The sequence below is a fragment of the Balaenoptera physalus genome (genome assembly GCF_965194825.1).
Source record: "Balaenoptera physalus genome assembly, chromosome: 1".
NCBI lineage: Eukaryota > Metazoa > Chordata > Mammalia > Artiodactyla > Balaenopteridae > Balaenoptera > Balaenoptera physalus.
This window is the reverse complement of record NC_138882.1, coordinates 146,648,569-146,672,092: the sequence shown is the minus strand read 5'-3', so window position 1 is coordinate 146,672,092 and position 23,524 is coordinate 146,648,569. Positions and strand designations below refer to the sequence as shown.

Sequence of the window (23,524 nt, the reverse complement as noted above, 5' to 3'; positions counted from 1 at the left end):
CCAACCCGTTTGCCAAGGCTTGCACTACAGGGTTAAGTCCAGCTAGACAGTAGGCCTTTTTCTGGTTGTCTGCACAAAGGGTGTGCCCTATGCTAATTTGCATAAATATTAGCTTGAAAGGTCTTCCATAGTCGGTCCTCAGCGCACTTCTCCAGCCTCAAGTAGCACTACCCTTCTCCTTGCTATCCACACATTCCAGCATACTGGCCTAATCTAAGGTCCTCAGATAAGCCACACTCCCCCTGCTTCAGGACCTTTGCACATGCTGTTCTCCTTTACTAAAATGCTTCTCTTCCTTCATAAATAACATCTATTCATATCTTGAATCTCAGATCAAGCATCAATTCCTTAAGGATGTGACTCCCCCTATGGAGTAGGGGAAGTCAGAACTTCCATATACGCTCTTCGTCTTCAGAGCACTTATCTCATTTTTCACTTGTGCCCTTACCTTTATGATTATGTGCTTAATGACTGTCTCTGCCTCTGGCCTTTCAGTTCCACAAAGGCAGGGACTCTACCAGTCGGACGGTTGGTTGTAAGCAACAAAAACTGACTCTGGCTAAACTCAAGCATAAAAGGAATTTTTTGGAGGATTTGGGGTAAATTCACAGAATCAATGGGAAGACTGGAGAACAAGATTCAGGAAATGCTCAGGAAATTATGTTGGCTGGGCAGTGGGAACATGGCCCAGGGCAAGCAATGGGACAGTCTGAATGGGATGGCCCACTGGTGCTACTGTCACTGGACAGTTGACACCCGTGGAGCACTTGTATGGTTGGCAAAGCTAACGCTGCTGTGACTAATTTATCAAGTGGCCATACGGCTTCATGTCCTCTAGATCAATGTCCCAGACAGGAGAGCTCAGCTCGCTGAGCCAGGTCACATGCCCATATTCCATCAGCCAGGAGCATCTAGCCTGTCACCAAGACTCACATAATGGGTGTGTTTCCTCATTAAGAAGGTTGTGGGGATGCCAGGTAAGCAATAAACAAACAAACAAACACCAGAGAGACCATGTCTATTCAATGCATCATATATTCCCCAAACTAGTACAATATCTGGTAAAAAATGAGACAAAATATATTTGAAGGAATGAGTGAATGATAAAATCTCAGCATCCTGAAGGACACAGGTTGTCCAGTTTGGGATGGCTTCAGGGTAACCACCCACAGTCATTCAGGACCTCTTCATTCCAAGTATTCCCAGTATTGGTCAAACTGGCCTTTTGGTCATACTTACCTTAGTTCCACTGAGGTGAGATTAGAAGACAAGAATGTTATGAACCAGAGTGAGTGGATATTATTAGATCCATGATACAAGGTAAATGTGAGGACCAGGGAGGTAAACTACCAGATTCAAGGCCACACAGCTAAAAAGAGAGAACCAAGACATCAAGCTTCATCTGCTGACCTAGTTGAATTGACACCTTCTATATCAAGTTGTGTTTTCATAGCATGTGATAATGTTACAGAAAATATTAAGATGTTAAAGAAAAACCAGAACGAACTTTTTGGCCAACCCAATATTTGGGGGGTCAGAATATTTCCGCCAACAGTACCAACGAACCAGGGAATTGAGAGTAGCGGGACCAGCAAAGAGGTTGAGTCACATCCAGTGTGGGAGCCATGAGGACATAAGTTCTCTAAAGGGTTAAACTGATCTAGTCAAGGGACTCTTGTCCCTGTCTTTCCAAGGAGACACGATGTTGGTTAGCTGAGTGTTCAGATTGTCACTCTGGGACATTTCTCTCTCCCTCCTTACCCTTCTTGGTTTGGCCTCCTGGTACAGCATGGAGCTGAGAATTTCCACTGAAATGGAGGGTATCTAGCTTTCTGTGGAGCCAGGGACACAGCTCTCCTGTGTTCAGTGTAATCCCCTAACACTGAATGAACATAGGCCCCTGTACTCATCCCCACCCTCTGAACAATTCCTTCCTAGAATTCATCATAAAAAGCAATAATGAAACCTCTGATGGTATTTAGCAATGACAGAGAATGGTTCCAGGAAAGAAATTACAACTGGAAGACATCTACCAGGATTCGCTATTGATTGCAGAAGAAATCTGTTAAGTTCCCAAGTGGTCCTTAGAGGGATTCCCTCTCGGTCCCTAAGAATAAGCTTCCCAACTTGTATCATCACTATTTGGCACAGAACATGGTTCTTTACCCTGTAGTGTTGTAGAGCATAGTGATAAAGCACAAACTCCGAGGAGGGTAGCCCTGGATCTAAATTCTAGCTGTATTCCTTGACAGATATGTGATTTCTGGCAAGTCATTTATTAATGCCTTGGTTTCCTCAGCAGTAAAACAGGAAAAACAGAACATACCTTAACGTTCATGGGGTTATTGTGAAATGGATGAGATAATCAGGGTAAAGCTTGTAGGACAATGTCTGGCACATTATCTGTGCTCAATAAATGATAGCCATTGGTATTGTTTCAATTTAACACACATTTCCTGAGTGCCTACTCAGTGCTAGGCATGGCCCTGTGTGGGATACAGGAATAATTCTCCCAAGAGTTCATTTTCTTCCTTGCAAAGGCTTTGTTCAAAAAGGGATAGAGCAGAGGGCCATGGGGGAAAGAACTCTTTTGTCATTAAATACAAAAATGCACTCTGCCCTGCAATTTTACAGAAGTAGTACAGTATAGTGGTTAAGAGCAGAGATCTGGGGGGCTATTCTCTGTGGGGTAGACAGAATAATGCCCTCCCCTGTCAAGGTGCCCACAACTTAATCCCCAGGATTTATGGATATGTAACATTACATGGCAAAAGGGACTTTGCAGATATGATTAACGTTAGAGACCTTGAGGGAGGATAATCTTATCCTGGATTATGTGGGTGACCCAACCTAATCACGTGAGTCCTCACAAGTGAGAACTTTTCCCAGCTGGGCCAGAAAGAGGTGGGACAATGGAGAGAGTTCAATGTGAAGACTCTACTTGCCATTGCTGGTTTTGAAGATGAAGAAAGGGGGCCATGAGCTAAGAAATGTGGACTGCCTCTACAAACTGGGGAAAGCCCTCAGTTTACAGCCAGTGAGAAAGGTCCCATAACTGAAAAGGAACTGAATTCTGCCAATAACCTGAACGAGCAGGAAACAAAATTGCCCTAGCATCCCCAGAAAGGAATGCAGCGTGCAGATATCTTGATTTTAGCCCAGTGAGACCTGTGTCAGGGTTCTGACCTAGAGAAACGTAAGATAATAAGTGTGTATTGTTTAAGCCACTAGATTTGTAGTAATTTGATGTAACAGAAACTAATATACTCTGGCTTACAAATTTACAAAGTCTAGGAGGCAGTATAGCACATTGGTTAAGAAGCTGGATTTAAGGGCCAATTTGTCTGGGTTCTAAACCCAGATATGCCACTTATTAGATGTGTGACCATAGGCAAGTAATTGAACTTTCAGTGTCTTAGTTTTTTTGTCTGTTACAGGAATAATAATATAGACACCAATACGTGTTTTGGTAAAAGATTATATTAAAATTTAAAAAAAAGACTCTTATTATAAAATAAAAGACTGAGACCCAGCAATGATATAATTTGAAAACAAAGACATTTATTTCTTTCTCATATCAGAGTCAAAGGTGAGTATCTTGCTTGGCTTTGGCGGCTATTTTATACAAACCAGGTGGACCGTGGCTTCACCTTTGTAAACAGGTAGCTTCAAAGGTTGCTTTCGTCCCCCTAATAGCAGACACCTAGGGACAGAGACGTCCCCTTAAGGAACTGGACTAGAATTGCTGTTTGCATTGCATTGAAGAGAGTCCAACCATGACTAGTTATTTACTTCCCTTGGGTCTTGAGGGTCTTGCTGTCATTCTAACAAGGGTGATCATTTACTAAATACGTACTCAATCTTTTCTTATGTCTAATCTTTAAAACCAAGCATATTAGATATGACTCACCTATTTCACAAATAAGAAAACAGAGGTCTGAAAAGCCGATAACTTCAAAGCCCACACATTTTACACTTAACCAAAGTATCTCTCCCATTTAAGTGATATTAAGAAGCTAAAGAATCACCACTACAATTTAAGAAGAGAAATGATCGAGTGAAAATAAACAGGAGACCAACTAGAGAGACAAGTGGAACAGACATTAGACAAGACAAAAGCCAGGGTACTGGAGTTGTAGGGTAGCTCTGCCACTATCTGCCAGACTTGGGTAAATCTATTCTCCTCTCTGGGCCTCAGTTTCTTCATCCGTAGAATGGAGTCTTGGACTAAATGATCCTCTTTCCAGCTCTGACATTCTGTGATTCTATTTGAAAAACAGTGAAGCCAAAACTATGTAAGCAGGGAGAAATTACATGATTTAAAGAATTGCTCCAGGAATTCCCTGGCAGTCCAGTGGTTAGGACTTGGTGATCTCACTGCCGAGGGCTTGGGTTCAATCCCTGGTCGGGGAACTAAGATCCCATAAGCTGCAAGGTATGGCCAAAAAAAAAAAAAAACAATTGCTCCAATTAAGGAAATAGCAAGAGTGGAGAAAGCCCCGGGTGACCGGTGACCGAAACAAGGAAATCTGATGAGCCGCCCACAGGGCTCAGAAGACTAGCTGTGACATGCTAGGTGAGTCACACCTGCTCTTTTCATTCCTTCCAAGGGCAGCCCCACGCCTGTGCCCAAAACAGTAAATGTTAATTTGGGGGGCGGGGCTGGAAATCTGGAGGTGGAGACTAAACCCCTGCAGATAGCCGGTTCTGGATAATATAATCCTGTGATTGGCAGAGGCCTGAGTTTCAGAACAGAGCATGAGGGGCTCTTCCTTGGAAGAAGTGAATAAGAAATGTGTCTCAACCTGTCTTGTATCTGGGGTAGCAACCTGGGCTAGAAAGCTGAAACAAAGGTTCTAAACTCTGGCTTTGGCACATGGAGGATGTGTGATCATGAGTTACTCAGCCTATTTGGACCTCAGTTTTCTGACATGTGAAATGGATATAATCTATAGGAGAGGAAAAAATTTAAGATATATTGAACTCTAAGTGCCCAGATCATTCTAGGCACTCCCATCAATTACCTTCATTTAATTTTTTGTAATAGACAGAGATTTGTAGTTTTCAACAGATGAGGAAACTGGGGAGAGTTAAGTGACTTATTGCCCAGTAGAGCAGGATTTGAACTCAGGTTTGTCAACACTTGGGTTATTTCCAGTAAACCAATGCCTCAGAGGTGATACATGTGAAAGTGCTTTTAGAACCATGAAGTGCAATAAAGTGCAAGGACTCATAGGCCAGAATTAATGCAGAAATTTAGAAAGTATCCAGAAGTGACATTCTGATGAAGGAATGGGCTTTCTCAGGACTTTTTTCCTTTGTTCAGCTGCCCACTCAATCCTTAATCTGTTTATTTTCTGGGCAGTCAAGTGATTGTTTTTTGTTTTTTTGTTTTGGCCACGTCTTAGTTCCCCGACCAGGGATCGAACCCATGACCCCTGCACTGGAAGCATGGAGTCTTAACCACTGGACTGCCAGAGAAATGCCAAGTGATAGTTTTTTGAAGTGACTCTTGAAACAATGGCAGTGTGATGTAGTGAAAAGAATACTGGACGAGGGATCAAGAGACTGTCTAGTTTCAGCTGTGCCACAGAAGCATTAATCTTGAGAAGTCACTAACCCTTTCATCTGTAAGATGAGAGCCTAGGTTAGAGGTGGTTGCCAAGGTCCATTTAGCTAAGGAATTTCAGTGACCAGTGACCTGGGGGGGTGGGGGAAGGGGGTTGCCTGAGAGTGGTTTCACTCTGTTAAGTTTCCCATTCTAACCTCAGGCACTTAAGCTGCCCTTTCCACCTTGGGGAAGCCAACCCACATCAGCCTTCTCCCCTTGTTAAGCCCCATTTTAGGCTGAGAGGATGTTTGGAGCCTGATGGGCATTTCTCCCTAGCAGGAATGCTTACAGACTTAGAGACTCTGGCGATCATAAGGTATCACTCCACCAGCACACACCAGCCGCGGCCCCAAGCTGCCAAGGCAGCAGCTGAGAGCTCCCTCGCCCCAATTCGTACTGGTGCTTCATTCTTGAGTGGTCGGCATAGACCACAGACACAGAGTGGAAGTGGGAGGAGGAACGTGAGAAGGATTCCAGGGAAGAAACTGATATCCTGGATCTAGCTATTTGGGGTTGGATATATGAACAACCCTGTCCTTTGTGCATGCCCATTGTTGCAGCAATTTCCCAGGAATTGCAGTAATTTGTTTACCTGTAGGCTACCCCACGGCGACCTTCTAACACACCCCGCTTCACATAAATGAGTGCAAACAAGGAGATAAATGTGAAGGAGACAAGATTTTTTGCAGCTAAAATGAAGTAAAAGTTTTTAAAGCACATTACTAGTAGAATCTTGGGAAAACAGACGGTGTGCATACGCACACACAGCCAGAGCATAAGCCCTCTACAGACTGGCTATGACTATGCAAGAAAGTCATTTAACTCAGAGCCGCAATATTTTGGGATTAAGTCAATTGCCAAGGACTAAATGTAAATAGCACAGCTACTTCCAAGTATGGCAGGGATTCAAAGGAGATACAGCTCCTGAAACAAAGGTAGAGTTTTCCTTCTCCAGGGGAGAATTCTCATTTAGAGATAACCTAAGGTTGGTCCCCTTTCCCAACAACAGCAGCTGGTTCTAGCTTCCTCCCTCAGACCCACCCTCCTGCAGGGGGTTTCCAAACAATCTTATTTAGAAAGACCTGTGTTTACCACCAGAGTGGCTATAGGAAATGACCCATCCTGCTAAAATGTGTTAGAATTTGAAATAAGAAATCTGAGTAGTGGGAAATTAGAGGAGACCAAAGTGATATAAATCGGGAGCAAGTTTTCACAAACTCCATCTTTTGGTTTGTGCCTTTTTCATATTTTATTACATTCTTTTTCTTTTTCTTTTAAAAATCACAACAGAATTATCAAAGACAACCTATATACAAACATTTTACAAAAGAAACATTACTAGTATCAGCTGTAATAAGGGCAAGTTGAAGAACAGATGCTGAGTTTCTGGGCCGAAGTCTGCCGGCAAACAAAGCCATCTAAAACTGTGTTCAGGCAGCTGAAACAGGCTTCTTTCCCGATGACAAGCATGTGTGGTCGGTAATATCAGTACAAACGATGGTAAATGAGTATACTACACGGGCCCAAGTAGCTAACTCCTCATCAGGAAAGCCACAATACAAGTGGAGCTAATCAAATAACTTAAACCCAAGACAGTAAAAGCGCTGTTTCCCATCTAAACGCATTTAGCCTTCAGCATTGATTTTGCGTCACATGTAAACGATGCTGAGTTGTCATACAAACACTTGATCCTTATATATAACCTTATGCCAAACTTCCCTTAACTCTTCGAGTCAGGGTTCTGGTTGGACCGAAAGGGGAGGAATTTTAGAAATGCTTCCTTCGGGACAAAAGTCAGAAAGAAGTGACCCCGTGAACAGGATCTATTAAATTTGGTGGCGGCGGCGGGCGGCAGGAATTTGGGGGGAGAAAGGCCTCCTTGGGACCAAGAATCAAGGAGCGTGACTCACTTGCGTCTGGGACCTTGCTGAAATCCGATACCCCACCCCACCCCACCGGTACCTACAAGCTCGGTTCCTTTCTCATCTCCCCCAGTTCCTTGATCTCCACCTTCTTGTACTTCCCCGACTTCCTCCGGTTGGTGATCACCAGGACGGCCACGCCGGCGACCAGAGCCACCACGACCACCACGATGACGGCGATGAGGCCGCTGGTGAGGCGCTTCATGGAGAACTGGGGGGACTTCTCATCCAGGTAGTAGATGAGCGTCCGCTCCAGCAGCAGGGGCTCTCCGCGCACGCGCACGTCGAGGCCGCGGTGGCCGGGGAACAGCGAGTCGCCCTTGACGTCCCTCTCGAAGTAGTAGGCGGCGTCGGCGATGTCCACCTCGCCGGCGACCTTCTGCGACGTGTTCTGCAGCAGCTCGATCTGGATGGTGGGGTGCTCGTAGTGCACGGCCGCCACGAACTTGGGGTGCAGCAGGTAACGCTCCCAGAAAAGCCGCCGCAGCTCGGCATCCAGGTCCGAGTGGTTGAAGGCGCGGCCGTCCGTGCGGCGGCGCAGTTCGATGAGGATGTGGTGCGTGCGCACCAGCTCGTCGCAGCGCAGGCTCAGGTCGCCCTTGTCCGTGCGGCGCACGCCCACCGAGTTCACGCACCAGCACACGGACGTCTGGTTGCACTGGCGCGCCTTGAAGCGGCCCTGCTGGTCGCAGTCCGGGTTGTACAGGCCGTCGTTGTCCACGAGCGCGTGCTCGCTCGGCTGCACCAGCGCGCGGCCGCTCTTCGGGGCGCTCATGCGCGCCTTGAGCAGCAGGCACTTGGACGTGAGCGTGGAGCAGTTGACCTCCAGGCCCGAGCCGAGCACGCGGCACTGGCAGCGGCCGTCCGGGCCGCTCCGTTTGCACACGGTCATCTTGTTGGTGGGGCACGTGCAGTTGTCCTGCGCGGCCGCGTGGCCGATCACCGCCGCCAGCAGCAGGAGCGGCGGCAGCAGCGACGGCCACGGCAGCGCGAGGCCCGGACCCCGAGCCATGGTGGGGCGGAGGAGCGCGGACGGGGCGCGGGCTGGCGAGGGCTGGGGACTGCGCTGGGCTCCGGCTCCGCCCTCCGAGAAGGTCTCCAGGCGTCTGCCGCCCGCCGCTCCCTCCCGCTCTTATACTCCACCGGACCTGCCCGGCTGGTTCGGCCGGCGACTCACCCGCTGGTATTTGGGTGACACATCCCGCCGCCCCCCATCGCCGTCTCAGTCTCACGGAAGGCCCAGCCCGCCCTGCGCAGCCCGCGGTAGGATCAGGGGAGCGGAGGCTGTCCCGTCTCCTCTGGACCGAAAGGCCGGAAAAGGAAAACCGATACTCAACTGAGGGCTGCGAGGACCCGCCCCCGGCCCACCCGGCCCCACCTGCCGAGCGACCCGCCCTAGGCGCGGCCTCCAGCCGAGGGCCTTGGGCGTCCCGGCCGCTCTCCGGGGCTGGAATTCTCAGAAGTTGTACTGAGAAGTATGGCGTGGGATTGTCACTCTTTTGTCCCCCTCCCCCGCTTTTCTCTCTCCCTTTCCCAGCCCTTGTCCCTGCTTTAAGTTCTTTCACTTCCTTGCTTCTTTCCCCACGTCCCGTAATAGCACCCCATTAATTTTCTAGCAATTCCTGAGGCAGGTAGGTGGATATATATCATTCTGCTTTTACAGGCAGAGAAAGCAGAGACATGCGGCAGGCAATTTCTTACCCACAAGCACCAGGCCTTGTGGGAACCCTCCTCTGCTGTCTACCCACACTGTCTCTGTTCAGGTTCTTGAACCAGGAGCGTAGTCAGTTTTCCCCTCTCCAACACACAGTCCACCCTGAATGAGAGAAGGCCTTCTAAATCACAAATCTGTGCCCATCTCCTCTCTGCTGAGAACATTTCAGGCACAGAGTCGGAGGGGCCCTTGGCTCTTAGGATAAAATTCATACTTGTTAAGTTAGCACACAAGATCGTATGTTATCTTGGGCATACTTTTTTTTTTTTTTTAATGATTGAGAGCGTTTATTTATTTATTTATTTATGGCTGCATTGGGTCTTTGTTGCTGTGCATGGGCTTTTCTCTAGTTGCGGCATGCGGGGTCTACTCTTCGTTGCGGTGTGAGGGCTTCTCATTGCGGTGACTTCTCTTGTTGCAGATCACGGGCTCTAGGCATGCAGGCTTCATTAATTGCGGCATGTGGGCTCAGTAGTTGTAGCTCACGGGCTCTAGAGCGCAGGCTCAGTAGTTGCGGCGCACGGGCTTAGTTGCTCCGCGGCGTGTGGGATCTTCCCGGACCAGGGCTCGAACCCGTGTCCCCTGCATTGGCAGGCGGATTCTTAACCACTGTGCCACCAGGGAAGTCCCAGGAATACTTCTTAAGTTACATTACTTAACTGCTCTGTGCCTTAGTTTCCTACCCTCATCTGTAAATAAAATGGGATAATAAAAGTACCTACCTAAGAAGGTAGGTGTTAGAATCAATGTAAATGAACCTAAATAAACCACTTAGAACAGTATCTGCACTTGGTAAGCGTAGATAGGTGTTAACTGTTGTTGTGGTCACCACCATCATCACCATCTTTATCTAGCTTCATCTTGCCTCTCCAGTCTTTGTCATGTTTTCAAACCTTTATAAAGTCATCTACCTGGACTCTCCCCTTCTTCACCTATTTAGTGCATAATTTTGTGCTTTTTACTCAGCTCTTGGGTCACCTCCAGGAAGCCTTCCCTGATTGGTCCTCCTGTTGCACTCAAGGCAATGCCACTTCTCTCTGCTTTCCTAATTCCTATAACACCAGAATGACAACACCAACTTTTCTGGGCTTCTGACCTCCCCTTTAACATGGAGATAATAGTAATTCTCTATTTCATAAGTCATTCTGAGAATCAAATGTAAATAGATGAGATGGTAGATGCCAAATCTTTGTAAACTGTAAGACACTGTGAAAATAATACGTTGCCTTTTTAGTTTTTAAATATCTAGCCTATCTTCTCACTCTTCCAGCTACTGACTAGGTAGCCACAATCCTCTATAACTGAGAGCCACCTGCTTGATATTCCAATGGGTCCCAGGCTGGCAAAAGGAAAACTGATGGGGAAGGGGTCTCCGGGCTGAGGAACGTCTACTTAGCTAGGACAGCCCCAGTGCCTGGGCCTTACTTGGGCTTGTGCTCTGCGGTCTCCAAACCTCTGGATTTTCTAGCCATGTTACGCGTTGGGAAGAAGGGGATAAAAGGAACCCATCCTCAATATCTTCTGTGGAAGATGGAGAGAAGCAAAGATGACCTCCCCTACCCCCCACACACACTTTCTTAAATTTTGTGGTTCTAGCAGACTTTCTCCAACAGGCACACAAATACCAAGACGAGTTTATTAAGAGCAGCCCCAACTCTGATTCTCCCTTCTCCCTTTGTCAGTTTCCTGCCTAGGTCTGCAAAACATCATGTGTTTTTGTGGGGTTTTTCTAAAATTTTTAAATATCTAACAAAAGCATGCCGTGAACTCAGGCTTCTCAACTGTATATCAAGGGCAGGAACCACATCTGAGCACTGTAGCCCCAGCACCAGCATATATTAGGCATTCAGTAATATTTATTGAGTTGTGCCCAAAGTGTTGTAGTATCAATATACGCTCCTAGGAGTGTTCAAGTTGACCATTTCAATAGTTCCCTTCTAGTGCAATTCTCATCACCTACCCCAGCCACGAACCTCTATCCCCACCATAACCCACCTTTCAAATACCCAGTTTCAAGGAAGACTGGGTAATGATACATGAGTGTTATTTTTGCTCTTACGCATGATCCTAGATTTTATTAGCTGTAGGGAGGAAGGGTGTAGTCTGATGAAGGTTAGAGCAGACAGGGATTCTGGAGGCAAGCAGTGTAGTATAGGTGAAAGAAAATGAGCTTTGGATCTAGTGATACTTTGCCTCACATTCTGGTTTTATATCACTTCAGTGCCTGTGTGTTACTTCATCTTCCTGAGTCTCAATTTCCTTAATTATAAAATGGGGATAATAAGGCCTACATTTCCCCAACATCTGTGAAAAGGATGATTTCTCACCTTGTTCTTAAGAACATACTTTTCTCCCATTGAACTTCATACTTCATCTATTCTTGTGCTCTGTTTTCTAAACTGGTGTTGATTATCTGATTTTCCTTGGTATCAGACCAATACCAACACATCAGTTTTATATTTAAGGAGGTGATTCACAGAAACAAAATGCAAAAATAAAAGTGCATTTGATTAATAAAAATAAAATACTTACCATCCATAATTATTTTAATGATTCAAGATAAAGAATATAAAATACCCAACAGAATGTTTAGCATATACTAAACGGAATTAATCTTAGCTGTCATTATCAGCCATCTCAGGAATGTGAGGTTGTTCTGAGATCATAAAAGCACAAAGCTGGTGATTGTGTGGATTGCTGACCGTATGGTCCAAGGGGCTGGGTGTTAGGGAGGGGAGCTGCCCAAGAACACTTATCATTCCCCCGCCCCCACTGGATACAGGAATATGGAGAATATCTAGAGGCAGATAGTGGTTTAGCATTTCTACTCCCATTTTCTGTTGGAATACCTACAACACCCTTGGGTGTAGGCAGAGAAGATATTATTATCCCTATTTTACTGATGTGGAAACAGAGACCTGTGGAGGGGAAGAGAAGGACTCGTTCATGGTCACAGGTTTATAAGTGGAGAGGCCAGGCCTAGAATCCAGGTCTCCTGACTGCAGATATGCATATAAATTAATTAAGATGGAAGAGGATGGAAGGAATGGAGAGGTGAGACTCTCATCTCATGTTCCTTGGGCTGTCTTTTACTATTTTTCTTTCCCTTAACTGTATGAAACCTTTTTAGAAAGTTCTGGTTCTGTGAAGAGCACAAAATAACTAATTGTGTAAGGTGCACCAGTGAGCTCACATCTGAAAACGCTAGGACTTAATGCCACTAACCACTAGGTCCTCTCACATTGGAGTGGGAGTGGTCTCTGATGTCTCCGCTTTGCTGAAAAAACAGCCTACATTAGAATTCTTCCTGGCTATGGGCAGGTTCTTCACCTTGGTTTCCTTTTCTGTAGAAGAGGGGTAATGGTTACCTCTTAGGGATGTTGGGGGGATTCAGCGGTGTAATGTCTGTGAAGCTGCCTTGTGCCATGTTGGCAAGAGCGCTCACTCTTCTTTCTGGCCTGGCCAGGGTCAGCTTCAGGCTCTGTAAGGAGCAGCCATTGAGACAGTGGACAGTGCCTGAAGGCTGGTCAGGGTTTCCCTTCTTCCTCAGAGGGAGTTTGGAGCCCTGGAGGAATCAGGTGATCCTTCAGCCAGAATGTAGAAAATGCAGAGAGAGAAGGTGGCTGTGGTGATCATTGGCTCGGGATAGAGGACAGAGGCCCCAAGAAACAAACCACAGAAAGAATGGGAAGTCAGCCCAGGGGCTGGGGACAAGGGTGCAGAGAATCAAATAGACAAGAGGTACAGGACTCTATCTTCAATGTTTCATTTCTTTAAAAATGTGACTCAAGTATTACAAACTATTAGAATTCAAAAGAGCCAGGCGATGGGAACACTCTCTGTATTTCCTTGTTTGCTGTTATGAAAATATTTATAATAAAAAATTTTAAATCAAGTTAATCCCTCAAATTAAGTTTTAGAGGAAGTATGTGGGGTGAAGTTTCTGGTTTTACTTCTACTTTTTTTTTTTCCATTACCATAGTTTCTCTTAATACGAACTAGCATTTATTGATCACCAACATTGTGCCGGGCACTTTATAAATTCCATATAATCCCCCCAACAACTCTACAAAATAAATATTCTTGTCCTCATTCATCTGATCAGGAAGCTGAGGTTTAAGATCACTCAGTGAGGAATCACTCGAGGAGGGATTTGAACCCAGGTCTGGTGACGCAATCATCTGCACTTTTCCATGGCACAGTTTGGTCTCTTGCTGAAAAGTGTTGAATGAGTGAGAGTAGTTTAAAGACGTCGGGATGGCAGACTGGGTGTGTTTTGGGACCTGGCTGCCTAGGGAATGGAAAGTCTGATCTTTTCACTTTTCTGGCAAGACAGCATGTGTCTCTGTTTGCGCTTGCTCATTTTTGTGGGACTTCTTTTTTTAGGAGAGGTTGGCTGTGACGTCTATGGTTGTGCTTGGTTTTTGTAGTTCATCAGACTACAGTCTCACCTGAAAGTCTGTGTCATGGTCGTTTCAGTATCTTCTGCCCATGATCTTCTCATCATGATCTTGTCATGATCTCCTTGCCATGAATTGCAAACCATAAGTGGCTCCCCTCTCATTGTGGTCTCTTCCTATAGCGGTAATTGGCTTCTTTCCCCAGGGCTTTATGACTGGGGAAAAGCTAATAAAATACCCAGTAACTTTGTAGTTAATCTCACTGGCTCGGACTTCCCTGGTGGCGCAGTGGTTAAGAATCCGCCTGCCAATGCAGGGGACACGGGTTCTATCCCTGGTCCGGCAAGATCCCACATGCCGCAGAGCAACTAAGCCCACGAGCCATAGCTACTGAGCCTGTGCACCACAACTACTGAAGCCCACATGCTCTAGGGCCCGCGTGCCGCAACTGCTGAAGTCTGCGCACCTAGAGCCCGTGCTCCGCAACAAGAGAAGCCACCGCAATGAGAAGCCCGCGCACCTCAATGAGGAGGAGCCCCCGTTCGTGGCGACTAGAGAAAGCCCGCGTGCAGCAACGAAGACCCAACGCACCCAAAAAAAAAAAAAAAAAGGTTAAAATAATCATCATCATCATCATCTCACTGGCTCTTGGGCCCATTAGTTTCCAGAGAGATTTGGCAACAAATGAGGAGAGATTGGGAAATCTTATCACAGCGTTCCCCAGGCAGCCACGTTTCTTGAACCCCACGTCCATGAGTCATGGTGTTTCCTTTCCCTGAGCCGGCCAGGTGATGTGTGATTCCCCATAGAGGGGAGTGAAGGTGTGTGCTGTTTCTTAGCACTTGTAGCTATTCCAAAGGTGAGGGCAGGTGGTGAGATCACCCTGCACTAACCTGCTTCTCTGGGCAGTCCTGGTCCAAGTGATGCTCCTTAGAATTACTGAAAAAAATCTCAGAGGTCATTTATCCCAGTCTCCCACCCAAAGGGAGGAATCTTTTCTCCAAATCCTAAACAGGTGCTTAAGCATTACCTGGGCTGATGAATCATCCATTCTTCCCCACAAGACAACTCACCCTAGTCCTGAACAGCTTTATGAGAAAGTTCATCATAATATTTAGGAAAATTCTGTGCCTCTGTAATTTTTACAAACTGATCCGAATTTCCATTCTCGGAGCACTAAATAGTAAGTGATTTTCACCCTCCACTCAGTGGTTCCTCAGGTATATATTTGAAGCCAGCTCTCCCGTCCTCCAGTTCTCTCCCTGTTTCCTTCTGCCTCTTCCCTTGCCTTTGTCTCGGTGAGACATCGCTATTCCCTCATCCTTCCTCCTGTGCCGACCTCACACCCTGGGTTGTGGCGTTTCCACCAGTGCCCCTGTTCAGCAAATGATGTGTGTAACTGGGAGACTGCCAGCAGAGGATCCCCAGGAAGCCGTGGAGGAGGGCTTGTTCCTGTTGTCTCACCTCTCTACTCCTTTGCCTAGGAAGGTAGGTGTAATCCAAACTGTCCCTTACCCGGCTACCAATTTCCTTTTTTCTAGAAACACATGGTTTCTGGGCAATGTTTATAGTATCTGCAATTTATTGAGAGCCTATTATGGGTCAGCTTCTGAACATGTGTTATCTTTATCCTTGCAACATCTAGGTTCTGTTAGTCTCACTTACAAAAACTCAAGAAAAAGGGCACTTGCCCAAGAATACATAGTCAGTAAACGGCAGAGCTGGAATTCACATTCATCTTGTCTGGCTCTGAGATTATGCTCTTTCTGTTACACCATGCTATTACAGACCATGTGAATTTCCCAAACCCACAGGTTTTCAACTCCACCACACTTAGTGTACAAGTTCAAACTACATCCCAACGTTTTGTTCTTCTACAGTTGCCAAATCAAGGCATCAAAGTCATCTCTCCTCTGTTGTTTGCACTTCTGCTCTTCCCTGCCTCTGTGGCTGTTTGTCTTTTAAAATTTTTTTAATTGACATATAGTTGACATACAATATTATGTTAGTTTCACCTGTATTACATAATGATTTTACTTTCGTATACATTGTGAAATGATCACCATAAGTCTAGTAATCATATGCCCCCATACAAAGTTATTATAGTATTATTTCTTATACATCCCCATGACTTGTTATATAACTAGCGGTTTGTACCTCTTAATCCCATTTACCTATTTCATCCACCTGCCCCCCACCCCCTTTCTGGCAACCATTTGTTTATTCTCTGATTCTATGAGTCTGTTTTCACTTTGTTTTGTGCTTTGTTTTATTTTTTTAGATTCCACATATAAGTGAGATTATGCAGTATTTGTCTTTGTGTGACTTATTTCACTTAGTATAATACTCTTCAGGTCCATCTATGTTGTTGCACATGGCAAGATTTCATTCTTTTTTATGGCTGAGTAATATTCTATTATATATATACCCATATATATATAAAACATATCTTCTTTATCCATTTGTCTATTGATGGATACTTAGGTTGCTTCTATATCTTGGTGACAGGGATAGAATAGGCTAGTTATATAGGTAGTTGTAGAAGTCCCAGTAGGGGACTATAGATAGAGAGGGAATCCTAGGAAACTTTAGGAGACCACTGTAAGTAAATGATCACTCAAGAAAGCTATTGGAACGTCTTGGAACAAAGCAGGCTTGCTTAACTATAAAGCCAGAGATAAAAGCACGAGATATGCCCCAGGCCATTAAGTGGAAGAAAAATGTCACCACCCTTCTACTGATTTGAATAAGAGCTATGATAATCCTAGTTTGACCTCATAGGGTCAGACACTCTCCTGCCTGATAAGAAGGAGGAACTAGTGATGTAAGCCTCATGTCTACTTGAAGAAGACGGTCTTTTCCCCACCCCCTTTCCTTTGACTATAAAATTGTAACCCACTTAATCTTCAGGGCAGAGCTCCCTCACCTGCCCGCTTACAACTCTTACAAGCGTCCTACATTGATAAATCTACTTCTTGCTTATCACTTTGCCTCTCACTGAATTCATTCTGTGCTGAGACACAAAGAACCTGAGCCTCAGTAAGTCCAGACACCAAGTGAGTGATTCTAATTAAAAGACCGTGGGTTCAAGTCCCAACCTGGGTTTTGGCCAGGTTCGAGTCCCAGCACTTGGGTTCAAGTCCCGATCTGAGGGGCACTGTTTCATTGGCTATTGTAAATAATGCAGTGAACGTTGGAATACATATATCTTTTTAAATTAGTGTTTTTGTTTTTATGGGTAAATGCCCAGAAGTGAAACTGCTGGATTGTATGGCAGTTCTATTTTTAATTTTTTTGAGGTAACTCCATACGGTTTTCCATAGTGGCTATACCAATTTATAATCCTACCAACAGTGCACAAGCGTTCCCTTTTCTTCATGTCCTTGCCAACACTTGTCATCTTTTGGATGACATCCATTCTGACAGGTGTGAAGTGATATCTCGTTGTGGTTTTGATTTGAATTTCTCTGATGTGGAATATCTTCTCATGTGTCTGTTTGCCATCTGTACGTCTTCTTTGGAAAAATGTCTCTTCAGGTTCTCTACCCAGTTTTTAATTGTGTTTTTTTTTGTTTGTTTTTTTGTCTTTTTGATGTTGAGTTGCTTTGCATATTTTGGGTATTAACCCCTTATCAGGGGACACATCGTTTGCAAATATCTTCTCCCAGGTGCCAGTGTGCTGAGGGGTTTGTACTCCACTACTGCTCTCAGTGGTTGTGAGTCATTAGACTCACACTGGGGACAGACGTAGTGGCGAGGAGGAGTGGGACAGAGGAAAAGTTCATAAGTCTAGGGAGAATGTGCAGGCCAGGCGGGAGAGAGGAGAACTCATTGTTCTCTCATGTGAGAACAAAGGGCCAGAAAGCCCTCATTGTTCCTATGGCCTAAATAGGATGCAAGAAATTGGACTCATTTCTTTGGATTCATGTGGGAAGTCCTGGCTCCATCAGCTAACCTTCAGCCATAACCTTTCAAACCATGACTGGGCTGATGGGAAGATGAGGACTGGCCTCCCATTTCCCCATTAGCTGCGCTCAACGGCTTCTCCAAGAACATGGAGGCCGCTGATTAGAAGGCAACCAGCAGCCAACAGAACCGACCTGCTCAGCACCCTGCACCTCCTTTCCCTGCCCACGTGACTAGTCTCCCGTACATCCATTCAGCCAGTCAGCCAGACATCATTAAGTCATTCCAAACCCTTTCCGAGTGCCCACCATGTACCATCTCTGTACCAGGCTGAGGGGATGAAAGACAAATAACACCTAAGCCCTGACTCTCAGGAGTTCACGGTCCACACAGCAATGGCTGCCTAGTGGGGTCTCAATACAAATATGTTGAATAAACACCATAGAAACATATGAATCATTACAATAAAGGGTTATAAAGCACTGTTCCTGCCCTCCCCACTAATGTGGGTTATGTACCTAGCGTTGCAGAATACATCAGTAGAAAAACCTAACTTGCTCTTAAGTTTGTACGTTTTCCCCATTTTTGTCGATGATGAATATGTAATGCTTTAGGGATGAGGAGAAAAATATAACCCAATAGATAACATTTGCATTAAAAAGGGAACTGAAATATTTGGGCAGAAAAGACAACTGAAGAGATAACATGTGAGGCACAAAAATGACAACCCAACCTAGTAACATCAAAGAATGTTAAAGTTGGAGATGACTCTCCAAGAAAACTAGTCCAGTAGTTCTAATCTATTTTGAGCTATGGAATCCATTTCTGAGGGAAGTGATGGATTTCCTCCTCAAATAAATGCAACTGTGCACAAACACTAAACTTTGTAGTTTCCAGTGGAGGTCATAGAGTCCCTGAAGTTTATCCATCTCAAGGCCCCTCCCACTCCCAATTTAGAATCTCTGATAGAGTTCAGTGCCTTCACCTCATTTAACAGAGACGGTGGAATGCTTTCTTCAAGGTCACACAGCCAGTTAGTGAAAACATGAGGCAGTTTGGTTTTAAGAAGGAACTTAAAAACCAGCTGCCTGAGTTCAAATCCTGATTTCAGCGCTTGGAAAGGGAATGTTGCCTGCCATTCCACGAAACAACGAATGTTTGCCCCCTGCAGTCCCCTCTCTCTCATCAAGCCACCAGCTACTGCGGCCACCCCACACACACCCACAGTGCACCCTGAGGGGAATTCAGGACGGAAAAAAACAGGAAGCATTCTGTGCCCTGAATACTGGCCCTAGATAGTTAAGATGCATATCTAAGGAATACTTTCAGTGAGCCCAGACTCTTACATCTTCCCATACACAGAAAAGCACTAAAATCATTAACTCGAGATGTCTGCTTTTTTTTATTATTATTATTATTTTGGTCACTGCGTGGTATGCAGGATCTTAGTTCCCCGGCCGGGGATCAAACCCGTGCCTCCTGCAGTGGAAGCTCAGAGTCCTAACTGCTGGACCGCCAGGGAATTCCCAGGTGCCTGCTTTTTGTGATTAATCTTTTGATGTTCAGCTACATGGTTCTGTGTTTTGTTTTGTTTTCAGCAAAAACTGCTATACATCCTGGCTCCTCCCCTTCTTTTTTGAAGCAGTTCCTCAGAGCTATCTGAGAGGCTGTCTCCCAGGCTATAGTCCTCAGTAAGGTCCCTAAATAAAACATAACTCTCAACTTTTAGGTTGAGCATTTATCAGCTATTTGACTTTCAATAAACCACTTAACTTCTCTATGCCTCTGTTTTCTCATCTGTAAAATGGGGATAATAGTACAGTAAGTCCCATACATACAAACGAATTCTGTTCCAAGAGCATGTTCGTAAGTCCAATTTATTCGTAAGTCCAAAAAAGTTAGCCTAGGTACCCAACTAACACAATTGGCTATATAGTACTGTACTGTAATAGGTTTATAATACTTTTCACACAAATAATAGGTACATAAAAAACAAACACACACAAAAAATAAAGAAAACATTTTTAATCTTACACTACAGTATCTTGAGAAGTACAGTAGTACAGTGCAACAGCTGGCATCCAGGGGCTGGCATCAAGTGAACAGGCAAGAAGAGTTACTGACTGGAGGAGGGAGAGGAGGTGGGAGATGGTAGAGCTGAAGGATCGTCAGCAATAGGAGACGGAGGGCGAAGCTGCAACTTTATCCACACCTGACGCTGATGGAACACATGTTCGCATCTTTGAAAGTTCGCAACTTGAAGGTTCGTATGTAGGGGACTTACTGTAACCTACTTCACAAGGTTATTGTGAGGATTGGAAGCTCATCCAGGTTAAAACTTTGAGCAGGGGTTAGCAAACTGTCTTTGTAAAAGGCTAGATGGTATATATTTCAGGCTTTGTGGACTAAGGGGCAAAATTCAAGGCTATTTTGGAGATATTTATAGAATTATTTAAAAAATGTAAAATAAAAAGTTCTTAGCTCATGGACCATACAAAAACAAGCAGTCGCACAAAAACAGGGTTTGGCCCATGGGTTTATAGTTTGCCAGCCCTTAGCTTAGAGCAGCACCTAGTACACAGTAAGTGCTCAATAAGTGCTAGCTTTTGCTCTCCCAGGGCTCTTTCAGCTGCCAGGGTCACCTCCATGTAGCATAACTAACAACAGGAAACAAGGTGCTGGCTGACCAACTCAGCCAAGCTGTTTGTCACAAATAAGCCCAAGTTACCAGGGTGTGTAGAGGCTCCCTGCTCTTCCCTGGTGCAGAGACCTTCCCATCCATGTCCAACTGAAGTAGGCAAAGTGACCAAAGCTCTGTAATTATTCTCAGGGAAGCCTCAAGTCAGGTGCCACCATCCTGAGGCAGAGACAGGTGGGAGGAGCTGGAATGGGGACCACAGGCCTTTGTTTCTAAGCAGTTCTGCCAGGTCAGCCACCTTCTTCCCACACCTACCCTACTTTAGCGCAACCTTTCCTGGGGTAGCTCCAGACACAAACTCAATCATAGTTTGTGAGTTAGAAGGGACCCCATCAGCTATTCCCAGATGCTTCATTTTACCGATAGGAAAACTATGGCCCAGGTTGGGGAAATGACTTGCCCTAGATCAGATAGCTGGACTGGGATTGGAAACCTTGGCCCCTGCTTTCCAGGTCAGTGCTTTTTCCCTGCCTGCGTTAGTGCAGATTGCTGTCTTTGGCACATAATGGAAACTACCAGAGCAGCTGTCGAGTCTGGTTTTTTTGGTGCTAACCAGGATGCAGCTGGATTCAACCTGGATCCAGCCCTTTGCAGAGTGCATTCACTTGTTTATCGACATTTCCTGATCTCCTTCTATGGGCCAGGCTCTGTGCTGGGTGCAAAAGATGAAAAAAGAGCCAATTTCTGCTTTCGAGGACCTCGGCTCACAATTCAGTGTGATTATTGTTACTCATTTGTTGGTTTGTGCATTTGTTCATTCATCCAACAAACATTATTGAATATGCATGTTGTATCAGGCACTGCAGTAGATGCTGGGAATATGGAATTAATAAAGGCTCTACCTTTACAGAAATTCTAATCTAGTGGAGGAGATAAACAATAAACAAAAATATATACACAGTAGTGTGCTGGTAGATGTTTAACAACAAGTTCTCCAGAAAAAAAAAGAAAAAGAGAGAGTACCATAATTTGCAGCATTTGGTGATCTTCTTGGTGAAAATACTCTCCCCGTGGCTAATTTCAAGCTACCAACATGGCATCACTGAACACCAATTTGGGAGTGATGCACACAGTTGCCTCTTGCAAACTGGTGTGAGCCAACTCCAGCACAGCACTGCATAGACACTGCAACAGATGATAAGTACCTTGAAAGGAAAGAAGCAGATTGAGGAGATGGAGAGGGATGGAGGGCCTGCTCTTTTAGACAGGCTGTTAGGGGCAGGCTTTTCTGAGGAGGTGAGATTTGAGTGGGGACCAGAATGAAATGAGGAAGCCAGTTATTTAGTGAATTTTTAGGAAATGAGAATCCCAGGCAGAGGGAACAGCATGTGCAAAGGCCCTGAGTCGGGACCATGCTTGGCCTGCTTGGGCAATGGCAAGAAGGCCAGTTTGCAGTGAGTGCTGGTTTTATGGGAGCTCACAGAAGGGATGCTTAAATCCAACAGGTACATGGGACAGTAGTAGAAGGAAAGAGTTGGGGCAGTTTTCTTGGAGAAGACGATTTTGCAGGGAATCCTAAAAATAGGAGTAATTGTTACCAGAAAGGTGGGAGTTTGGACAGAGGTGCAAAGAGAAGGGAGTCGTGGGGAAAAAGAATGGTGTAGGCCAAGGCACTGAGATACTGCAGAGGGGAACAGAATAGTATGGCTGTGGTGTCCAGATTATAGCCAAGGCTGCACAGGGGAGTGAGAGCCACATCATGGAGGGCCTTAGGTGCTAATGACAGTTTTCCCCTGGGGACAGACATAGATGTATTTTTGATTTGGAAAGATCACTGAGGCTGGCATTTATGAAGGATACATTCGATGGGGAGACACAGGAGTCAGAGAAATGGCTCTGAAAGCTCATAGTGCAGAATAGAAAGGATGAGGGCCTGATTTAAGGCAGAGAGGAAGGGATGGATTTGAAACAGTAACCTCATGTCTCTTTAATCACTTACACTAAAGGCTTTCATGCATGCCATCTTTCCATGTCTTCACAACAGTCCTGTGAGGATGGGATATGTGGGGTGGTGAGTTAAAGATGGCAGCCCATCTTTGACACCCCTCCCATCTCCTCCCTTTGTATCTGGGCTGGCCACGTGTCCCACTAATAACCAATGGAATGCAGCAGAAGGGACACAGAGGGACTTTCAAGGCTAGGTGACATGCAACGTTTCCCTTTCTGCCTTGATCTCTCGGCATGCTTGCTCTAGAGGAAGCCAGCTGCCATGGGAGAAGTCTGACTACCCTAAGACCAGCATGCTGTGAAGAAGTCCCAGCTAGCCATGTGGAGAGGCCAAATGGCAAGAGAAGTGCCCACCCAGCCCCCAGGTGTTCCAGCCCTCCCAGCCCAGGTGCCAGACATGTGAAGGAAAACGCCACCTTGGACATCCAGCCCTGTCCAGTCTTCACATGACTCCAACCCTAGCTGCCATCTGAATACAACTGCATGAGACCCCCAGCAGGAGCCACCCAGCTGGACCAAGTCAGCCCCAAACCCTGAGACGTAATAATTGCCGTTGTAAACCATTGTGTTTTGGGGTGGTTTGTCATGCAACAATAGATAACCAGAACATGTGATATTATCCCTATTTGGATGGGGAATTGAGGCTCAGAGAGATTAGGGCGACTTAACCAAAGTCACATGGCTGATAAGTGGCAGAGCCAGAGCTAAACCCAGGTGTGCTGACCTTTAGAACTGCTGTTTGAACTCTTTCCTGCTGTATCATTACCACTCCTACCATGCCCTGGGGCCAGAAAGGTCAGGGAAAGAGATGGCCAGCCACCTGAGTCTTTTTGCTAGCCCAGCAGGGAGGTCCACTCATGGTGTTTATAGCAGGCTTGTTCTCTGGGGAGTAAGAGAAGTGTGTCCCCCCAGAATCCTGATGCCTTGGGGTGTCTTTTCCTAGCATGCCCCATGTTCTCCTCTCTCCATTCAAGCTCTGCTTTCAACCAGGGACCCCATGGGAATGAAAGAATGCACATTTACTGAGTACCATCTGGCTAAGCATCTTTTACATAGTGTTAGCTCATACAACCTGCACAGCAAGCCTGTCATGTAGTAACAGCCAGTACTGGTGGGGACCCAAGGCTTACAGAGGGGAAGGGCCTTGCCCAGACTCATATCGCAAGTGAGTTTCAGAGCCTGGATTCCAACCCAGCTTTGTCTACTCTACAATCTACATTCCTTTCACAGGAAAATGGGGCTGATATTACACACAACGACATGGGTTGTCATGTGGTTTGGTGGGCATGCCAGCAAAGGGCCTGGTACATTATAGGTGCTTGATAC

The 23,524-nt window shown here is 45.6% G+C and overlaps 1 protein-coding gene across 1 annotated transcript; it reads right to left on the bottom strand.

The window, feature by feature from the left end:
- Nucleotides 1-6,835: 6,835 nt before the first annotated feature.
- TACSTD2 (tumor associated calcium signal transducer 2) lies at nucleotides 6,836-8,671 on the bottom strand. The gene has a single exon (XM_082423033.1). It carries the CDS (start codon nucleotides 8,543-8,545, stop codon nucleotides 7,574-7,576), a length of 972 nt encoding a protein of 323 aa, XP_082279159.1. The 5' UTR covers nucleotides 8,546-8,671; the 3' UTR covers nucleotides 6,836-7,573.
- Between the last annotated feature and the right edge of the window lie 14,853 nt (nucleotides 8,672-23,524).